This window comes from Montipora foliosa, unplaced genomic scaffold (assembly GCF_036669935.1).
Source record: "Montipora foliosa isolate CH-2021 unplaced genomic scaffold, ASM3666993v2 scaffold_174, whole genome shotgun sequence".
NCBI lineage: Eukaryota > Metazoa > Cnidaria > Anthozoa > Scleractinia > Acroporidae > Montipora > Montipora foliosa.
Genome location: NW_027179476.1, coordinates 1 through 10,000, shown reverse-complemented (window position 1 = coordinate 10,000; position 10,000 = coordinate 1). Strand labels below are relative to the sequence as shown.

Sequence of the window (10,000 nt, the reverse complement as noted above, 5' to 3'; positions counted from 1 at the left end):
CTGAAAACCAGTGAACCTGCGCAAGCACTGCACACTGCATAGTTCTCTAGAAATGCCGAGGGAAGCTTGAGTTTCTAGTTTGCGAAATGCTTTTAATTTAAAACGAAAAGACCGAAACTCGACACACAAACGGAATAAATTCGAACATAAGTTCTTTTTGAAAATTCTCTTCGCTATCGTTCCCGTCTGTCAGCACTAACGCTTCATTTTGTTGTGTCATGTACCTAAATTTTCTAGAGTTTCTTTGCTGCACGGATAAGGCTAATCCTGCATAATTAAAAACTCAAATGATTTAATTGAATTTACCTTAGTTCAATTTTTTATATAGTTTTACTCGTTAGTATCAACGATAACCAATAACGTTAACCTACAACCGACAAGTAGCCAGACTGGCTTAACCATGCTGGATAGCCTGTACACAATCAAATGTTTTATAGCCAATCAAGGAAGTATCATTCTCAGATGAATTTGTCTTTTCTTTCCTTTTCTGTCTGAAATTACCAAGAGGAAGGGAGCGTTTACATTTAAGGCATTTTAACGGGCGAAATGAACCCTTTGTGTTTTCTTTTAGTAAGCGCGCTTATTACCTTTAATTTGTCCTATCGCACAACTTAGCCCAGACTGTTATTTTGGAACATTCTGTTCTTATCACGAAACTTATATAGACTACAATTGTAGTTGGCGATAACTCCAATTTAACTATTACGTTTTCGTTTAGGAATAAAAAAAAATATAGTATGCGACATGTAAAATCATTTCAAACGCTCAGTTTTCTCTAGAAGAATGAAAAGGTCCTAGGCAGTGCCGGCTGCAAGTGATCATAGATGATTGAAATAAGTTAAAATGTTGAATTAAATATGAAAGAAAATTACAGAAAAATAACAATAAATAAAGTGGGGCAGAACTGATAAGGAGGAATTCGATGTTCTGGTTTAACAAAGAAATTCGAGCTCTCGGGTTAACTAAACGTCTTAAAGAAAACGACAAAAAGTAAGAAACCTATCCCGGAGAAGGAGGGGGTATGTAAGTTGAAGTCATTAAAATTTGATGTGGTGAAGACATTTAGGCTAGTTAGAGATAAGTCAGAGAATTTTTGTGCTGACAAGTAGCAGCCTTAAGCTTTCCTATAATCTTTGATTATTCTATGTTTTTGTTTAGGGCCAATAAGCTAAGACAGGCTTTGCTTAACTTGTTAACATCCCAAACTAAATACCTCATTAACGTGACTCATCTGAACAGGCGCGCAGCGTTCAACGTCGTCGCAATCGAGTAAACGCCGCGGGCAAAAGCAAAACCTGCATTTTTTCCTTATTCCAGCATGACGACGCTTAATATCGAAACATTATAAATTATACAGTCTGTGCTCGTACAAAGGAGTTTCTTTCTCTTCAATCAGCAAATAAGATGGCTAACACTATAGAAGAGATGAGCTTTTTCAAGTTAAATTTTCTTCGTCAAATTCGGTTTAGAATCAATACTTAATTCAATCGAGTAAGTAATGGGGTTTTCAAATTAATGCTGTCTCGGTTTGGCTGACATGTGGCGTATTAATTAGCTACCATCCTATTAGGCTCATTTATTATGTACATTTCCTTTCCACATCATTTGCGGAATATTCTATGGACAACACAACTCACCGGGACACTTCCAATCATCTTTTGAAATATTATCCACTTCAATAATTCGAGATTACTACTATTTTATTTTTAATTAATTTTTCTGAAATTTTCATGCATATATAATTCAACATTTATTTAAATCATTTCCGATCACTTGCAGCCGGCACTGAATCGAATCTTTTCATTCTTTTGGAGAAAACTGGAATCTTGTCAAACTGAGAGTTTGAAACGATTTTATATGTCGCATACTGTAGTTACTTTTAATTCCTAAACGAAAACGTAATGGTTCAACAAGAACACGGTATGTTTCGAAAATAACAGTCTGAGCTAAGTTAAATTGTGCGATAGGACATTTCTTAATAACTGCTTATTTTCAGAAAAAAACAACCAAGGTTTCCTTTGGTTAGTGCCCTGACAATTTATTTTTTATGAGCACATAAACGCTTCCTTCCCCTTGGTAATTCGATACACAAAAGAAAAGACAAAGTCAACTGAGAATGATTGTTCCTTGAATTGGTTGTAAAATATTTTATTCTGTACAGGCTATCAAGCACGGTAATTTTTCGCTCGTAGGTCAACTGATCGTTGATACTAAGAAATGAAACTATGTAAAAAATTCAGGTAAATGAACTTCAACTGAATCGTGAAAGTTTTTATTTATTTAGGATTAGCCTTATCAAGCCTGGAACAACGTCAGAAAATAAGTTAATTGTGTTAATTTAAACAATAAACATTTGAAACATTTTCACTCGGGATACCTAAAGGTATACCGAGTATTAAAATGGTTTTGAAAACCGGAAGTGCAGAAATATGCACTCAACTTCCCTCGGCATTTCTTAGAGAACTATAGTAGCCCTTGAAGTTTTACTGATGTTACATTATGTTCGTCTTTAAGGTGTTTTATGGGATGTTTCAACAATTCCTCCGAACGCTGTTGTAGGCGGCGTGTAGCCGACAATGATAATTTGATATGAAACACAGAGAGGTGAATGATTATACAAATAATTACACAGCATTTTCGTCTGTTGAAATGAAATGACAAAAATTACAGATTAGTTTTTCATTTGGTCTAACAGGATCCTACGAGTAGCAAGGCTTGCTCGGTTTTTTTCTCCTTGGCCCACTGTGCATGATTTTTTTTTCTCTACTTTTTGGTAATTTGCTCTCTCCTCTCCACCCTCCTCAAAAATCAAATGGTCCATCCCTAAGGAATTAAGCCGCCGTTACACTTAGTTCATCCTGTTTGAGAAAACATGTTTCTAACATGTTCCTCCAAAATAGAAACTCGTCATCTCACTCGGCTGTCAAATACATTCCCGCGGGCGTTAAGTAGAGATAGTGCAAAAGCTTGACTTCTAGAAACATCGGGTCATTCGATTCGGAGTTGCTGGATATCAATTACTTCTGAAATCGCGACCATTTCTTTGCCCCTCGGATACCAACAGACGAATCAGGCTTTCAGGTGCGTGTGGATCGCTGAACAGAGCTAAATTCAAACAGCCCTAGTTAGATATGTCTCACCATGAGCTACGGTTGTCCCCATGAAGTCTTCGAGGCATAGAGTCGTAGCTTGCGAGATTAAGAATTCGCGAGGTGTATGTGATCCCGAAATTATTCAACCACACCACACTTTCACAGTCACTGCTTCCATAGATGCATTCTGTAAATATGCCTTTTTTTTCTCTTTTTCTTTTCAGATTACCATGAAAGGAAACAAACTTGCTTTCTTTTTGCTGCTAGTGCTTGTATTTGAGATTCTGTTTTTTACAGCTACTGAAGCTAACCCCTGGTGGTCTAGTGGACGTCGACGTCGACGTCGATGCAGCTCGTCTAGCCCTGCAGGCGTTGCATGGGTCAACGGGTGGCAACAGTATTTCAGTGTCAAGTGTGGAAACAGTAAGAGACAATTCAATATTCCCCTGGTGTTATTTCTTCTACTCATTCAGTTTCCAGCAAGCAATGCAAGGAGCACCTCAATTAAAATGGAAAAAAATCACGAGATATTGCGTTATTTTTCATGCCTTGAGTCTCTAAAATAAATTACTTGGCACGTAAACGAGGCGAAAGATGGAGGGGAGCTTTGAGGGACCATCCCAGCTAATTGAACGCCTGGAACAGGCTACACACGTCCAAATACCACCTTTTCAAAGGAATCGTTGATTTTTGAAGTATTAGAGCAGTCGGAGTGAAGATTATCATACTGAGCTTGCTCGTTCTTATGAAAAACTACTTTGGAACAAATGAACTGATTACTCATAAATATGACTAATATGAAGGTTAAAAAGTACAAAAAAAACATGCGAATTTAATAATTTAAGCAACAAACTTTTTAACTTAAAGATGACATCAACTGAAAGCCTGTCACTTAAAAAAAACAACACGGGTATCACGCCGTATGCTGGACATTCATTACGATGTTGATAGCCTCTGATAACCTGAACTTGTTTTTACTCCATTATAGGTTACTCTATAAGAACCTGGCGCAGCATCCACCGAAACTGCAAGGAAGATCGCATCCATTACTTTCAATGCTCGTACGGTCCGATGAGCTACCAAGAGAAACACTGTTCTCACACAGCAAACTACGCAAACGACTATGATGGAAAGCTGTCGTTCAAATGCCCTCACAATGGCTTTATCGCTGGAGTTAGAAGCACCTACAGTGGCCATCACAAAGATCGCAAGTAAGGATTGACCGACGTTCAGATGTGCGGTTTGGCTGAAATTTTGGCCAAAATGTTTATAGTGTTTTTCTTGATACAAAGACAATCATAAAAACTGCCAAGATCTGTTTCCTATTTAGGAGTGTTGACTAGAAATAGGGTTTAGTTCTACGAAATGAAACCTCCAGCCCAGCCTTCTCCCTCACATTTTAACGTAAATTCCCTGAAAATGAACCAGATAACCCTCCACTGCTGTAAGCACGAAATCGAGATTTCGTCTTTCGTCGTCTTGTTCCTCCTTCCAAAGGGTAAAGAATAAAGCTTTATGAATACTTAGATTCTGATTTGGAGCGAAATTTTAGTTGAATTTCTTTTCGATATTTATCGATATCGTTCTTGTGCATCACTGCACACAGCGATTGGCTAAAAAGTCTCGCCACATCCTTTCATGGATTCAAAGCAAAAGTCAAATCAATCGTGCCTATGATGTCTTCCAGCGTATGGGCAACTGTATATGGCTTGCTTTACTTGAAGGACCGTTTAGAGGCTCTGAATTGAAAAATGCCCCAGGAGAAATTCGAATAGGCCATTTTCGAGTTCATCTCTGCCTCCTCTTCAAAGAGAGTCCAAGTGCGAAATTTTTCTTATGAAAATTAGTTTTCATTCATATGTAAAATAGAACTATTAATTATCATCACAAAAACTTTGCCCTTGCACTCGCTTTGAAGAGGAGGCAGACGTGAACTCGGAAATGGCCTCTTAATGCACCTTGTATAATCTTTCACTAAGGAGTTCTCTGATGCAATTTTTGTTTCAGGTTTTCATTTCGCTGTTGTCATAAGGATGGTTACTGTGCACATACCTGCAAACTCACGCCCACGCTGAACAACTGGGATCAGGAAATCAACTACATTGTTCCTTGGGGCTATTACCTGGTGGGAGCTCACAGCTCACATCATAATTCCTATGAGTAAGTGTTGCCCGGATTGCTTTGTTCAGTATCTGTATTGGCTTAAAAGGTCAATCTCGGCGCAGTTATTAAACCTAATGGGGAATTACTCAACATATCTCAGGGACCCTTAGAGTCAGCGGAACTAAGAAAAATGAACTTGAAATCACAGTATCTTCCCATAGAAAAGGTGCAAGAGCTAGTAATGATAGTAAGAAAGGACAAGATTGAAACGGATTGCATTTGTTGGTGTTGAAAAATGTCGTGGCCTGACCGCTATACAGTTTTATTTCAATTCGGCTCAATAATTTAAATGATAGTTGAGGCTCAGAATCGTCTTGTTCGTCATCAAAATGTCACCTTCAAGTAGGGACCTGTTAAAAGTTTCAGCAGGAACTAAAAAGAATATACTTCAAATCACAGTATCTTAGACAAAAATTTGCAAGAGTAATCATAAGAAAGGACAAGCGATGGAGTTGAAAAATAATGGTAGTTAATGCCCAGAATGGCCTTCTTCGTCATTTAAAATGTAATTTTATGAGATCAGACACAATCCCTTGCATGTTTACAAATATTGCAATTGTTTTTTGTCAAAACTGATCATGGATTTAGTTTTCTGAGACATGAACTCTTGGCTCTTCTTATACAGGGACCGGAAATGGGAGTTTGAGATCTGCAAATTTACCAAAAGTAAGCACTGCAAGGGAAAATGAAGTGGACAAAAAATCGCAAGTGCCTACAGCAAAGAAGCATTGAAGGGGGATACTGGTATTCGTGACAAGTTTAACAGCAAAACCACTGTATGGTGAAGGGAAATTTGAAATAAAAAAAACTCTGCCTTTTGAAGTGTAGTTAGTGCTTATTTTCGAAACCTCAAAGTGTTTGCTATCAATGATAGCGAAGATATGGTTGACGTTACCTGTTGTTATTAACGTACCAACCAGGGCCCAGTTGCTTGCAGCATGATTCGTGCGTTAATTGAAACCTTTATCGCTGGTTAGCGCTCACCGAGATTTACAGGGACCGTGAAGAGGGAAGTGTTGGGGGTGGGGGGACTATACCCCCCTCCACCTTTTTTCTACGGTTTTGTTTTGTCCTTAACTCCTCCTCCCTCCCCCTAGGCCGCTATTTTTAGCTCAGGGTAAAATGCAGCTGTTTTTGTTTACTGGAGGAGCAGCATTTGAGGGACGCTTTGTGACGTAAATTGTCTGCTGATTAAGGGAGACACAAGTGATGTCATTTGAAGTCCGTGAAAAGCGCAAGAGGACACTCGTGAGGCTTTTTGAATTCATCCATGCGTCAAATTACGTCAAGAAAATTCTCTTGATTATACGTAAGAGAGCGAGATGAATATCGGTGACTAAAAACCGAAACGAAGTCGAGGTTTTCATTCACCGATATTCACCGAGCCTGAGGTGAATAATTGTTTTAGTATAATTACATAGGTGATTCTTTGAAAAATCTGCATTTAATTTCTTTAAAACAATTTATTTCTTCGTTTGTCACCTCGACAAAATGGCTCGCGGCCATTTTGAAAAAAACCGCTTAATAGGTGATTATCGCATATAATGACCTCAAGTGCATGCAACCAATCAGCGCAGAAAAATTCCATTAATCACCTATTTAATTATACTAATTCTGGATAACACTCGCCATTACTTTGAGAATCAGCTATCAAATTGCTTTTTGAAGTTTCTTCAGTAATCCGTCGGTTCCATTTTCTGTTATTGGGAGCTATATCGTCCATTGCATACCTTCTTGATGTTAAACTATAATAATTATAACCATAAAACCAGCCACAACCACAAAAAATACTTCATATTGAGGACATTTCACTTCCTTAAGACATAGTATTAGCATTATATCAGTAGCGAAGAGCAACCTAGTTATTCTAAAACACAGAAGCGTGCCCAACGATGGTCAACGTTTTTTTTACGAAAAACTATGCCTGGGCCCGTTTTGTAAGTGTTTTTTAAAAACAGAAGCAAGATACACAACTTTTACTCAAAATGCTCCTAAACTCAAACATTTTCATCCACACATTTTAAATCTCCCCATCAAAAGCAAACATTTTTTACCACTTTTACCTCAAAATTTCTCTTTTTATAATCTGCTGGGACAAGACACGCAAAGTTTATCAAAACTAGCAGTAATTTGGACCCGCGTCCACGCTACTGAGAGACATGGGTCTGTTTTTCTCGATTTTTACGTCATAAACTGCTTTGGCAATTCAAAAATTTCGTCTGAAAACAGGAATGCAAAGCGTTTGTGACGTAAATTAGAGAATAGACCCATGCCTCGTCAACATCACAGCCGAGGGTCCAAATTACTGGTAGTTCTGGCCAAGTTTATGTGGCCTTGGCACGCACAGAAAGAGCGAGATTCCTGAGGTACAACAATGGCTTTGCTTTGGATGGGGAGATTTATATTAGGAACGAAAAATAATTTAAGTATTGGTCCAAGGGTCTCGGACTGAGTGCTTCCAAAAACTATATAGTGTTTTACAGTCTAGGTAATTGTAACTCCTTAGTTCTTAGATTTATAATTAACTTAATTATGCGAAAATAATTGCGAGTAAATACTCTAGACACAACACCCATTTGCACCTTGGAACCTTAATATTACTATATCAATTTGCAGGCCCTCCTATTCCGCAAAGTACCCAGGTAATTTAGCCCTTTTCCCAGGAGTTTTCTCACAAGACGTCACACCCAACTTTACTATCAAATAAATTGCCCAAAGAGTCCGGTCCCTTCCTGTACATACCCTTTCGAGTTGAGTTTTCCTAAAACCACTAGCCTTACAAAAATCCATACAATACTGACAATATTTCATAAATTCGGGAGAATAGCAGCTTTACAGAGTTGCAACGTTTGCGGTTTTTATAGGTAATTAGATTCCTTTAACCCTATCTAATGACCCCTACGCTTCGACTAGCGTTCTTTACTATATTTTTTATATGCGATCAGAACAATTTAGTGGCCCTCATCTATATTAACACCTAATATGGTTAATGGTTATGATAGGAATAAGTTCTATTTCTCTGTCATTCCTTGTTCTACTCAATTAACATAGTCCCCCATAATTTTCGCAAAGTTACCCCTGAGTAACTTTGAATCCGAACACCGCGCACACGGTGGTTCCAAAAATGGGTTGAAGCCCGGAAGAGGGGGGGAGAGAGAGAAGACTGTCACGCGGGAGGTCGTGAGTTCAACTCCTGGCCGGACCAACACTCAGGTACTTTCAAAAACTGAGGAGAGAAGTGCTGCCTTTGTAATTACTCTGCAAATGATTTAGACATATCTAGTCCTTCTCGGAATAAGGACGATAAGCCGGAGGTCCCGTCTCACAACCCTTGTCATAAACTCTGCGGGACGTATAAGGATCGCCACACACTATATCGAAAAAGGAGTAGGGGAACAGTGTTTTCCCGGTGCTGTGGTCTGACCTTTCCAGCAATGGTGGTCGGGCCTTGGCAGGATTAGTCTTGAAGGGCTTCTGTGGTGAATGAGACCACAAATGTGTATAACAGCCGAATGTCAGGCTTACTTAGCCAAGTGCTGGAGCCTCACTCAATCACTCAAGCACGCACCAGATATCAGCTGGCTTTAAGAGCACAGGTCATTCCTGTAAGTTCGATTGGACTAGTGTTTGAAGCTATTTGTTAATTTCGTAAAATTAATGATCATCTTCATACACCATACAAATGTTTTGAGTCCCGAAATGTAGGGTCACGAGCTCATTCTGAACAAATTCCATAGTAGATGGTGCAATGTTCCATGGGGATTTGGGGGAATGGTTAATAATCCGCTGGATTACGCAAAAGTTGGTTTGACATTCCACTTATATATTAGACTGGCCTTCTGAGTCCTATAATGACTCCCACATAACAGGTACCCGTAGCAGGCCTGGAAAACTGAAGCTGCCACAAAGATTGTTAAGCAACGTTGCATTTTTGAAATTTAGGGAATTTTGCGTTCGGAGGACGCGGCCCGTGTTTTTTATAGGGGGAGGGGGGCTTGCGGGGCGTGGTTGCGACACCCCGGTCCCTCCCGTATGCATACGGCCCTGTCATAATTCCACAAGAAGAGCTAGTTTCCAATCGAGTGTCGTAAAACCAAAACCCAAAGTAATTACTTTGGCCAATCAAATAGGACGGAGACTAATCCAGTAAACCAATCAAACTCGAAGTGTATTACACGTAGCCGAACAACAAAGCGCGGGAAAAAGTGCTCGTGCGATCTACTATTGGTGTTTGGTTTCACTTGTGATGATTGGTTGAAAAAGTGCGCGGAAGAACTTTGAACCAATCACCGAGTGAAAGTATGCAAAGCAAACCAATTCGCTAATTTACCTTCGACCCTCAATTGAAAACCCCGCTTCTACAGTAAACTCTTGTGGACGTGAAGATTAAATTCCAAATGAGACTCAACAAATTTTTCAGTGTTTGTACCTCACAAAAATATCAAGCCTAAACCGGATCGACAGCATGAAAGTTTAGAACAAATTTGGTTTTGTTGTTCTCCTTCCAGCAATTTTCCATGAGGAAGAGGGTATCTGGCAAGTCCCCCCGCAACTCGTCCTCCACATGACGTTTATCAAATTTGTAAAATCAAAGCTGAGGAGGTTTTCTGACGTTTTTACCGATACCCAGGTAAAAAAATAACTTAGTAACTTTTACCAGTTATTAAGCCCGTAGTGATTTATTCGTTTTTGAGAATACCAGAGTTTTTTCCGCCTTTCGTGACACCAAGACGGGCGACCCTAAA

General features: G+C 39.1%; 1 protein-coding gene across 1 annotated transcript; it reads left to right on the top strand.

Annotated features, from left to right (window-relative positions):
* The first annotated feature begins 2,943 nt into the window (after window positions 1-2,943).
* LOC137986267 (hemagglutinin/amebocyte aggregation factor-like) lies at window positions 2,944-6,044 on the top strand. The gene is made up of 5 exons (XM_068833496.1): window positions 2,944-3,081; window positions 3,317-3,515; window positions 4,081-4,303; window positions 5,100-5,252; window positions 5,881-6,044. Exons 2-5 carry the CDS (start codon window positions 3,323-3,325, stop codon window positions 5,942-5,944), a joined length of 633 nt encoding a protein of 210 aa, XP_068689597.1. The 5' UTR covers window positions 2,944-3,081; window positions 3,317-3,322; the 3' UTR covers window positions 5,945-6,044.
* The last annotated feature ends 3,956 nt before the right edge of the window (window positions 6,045-10,000 follow it).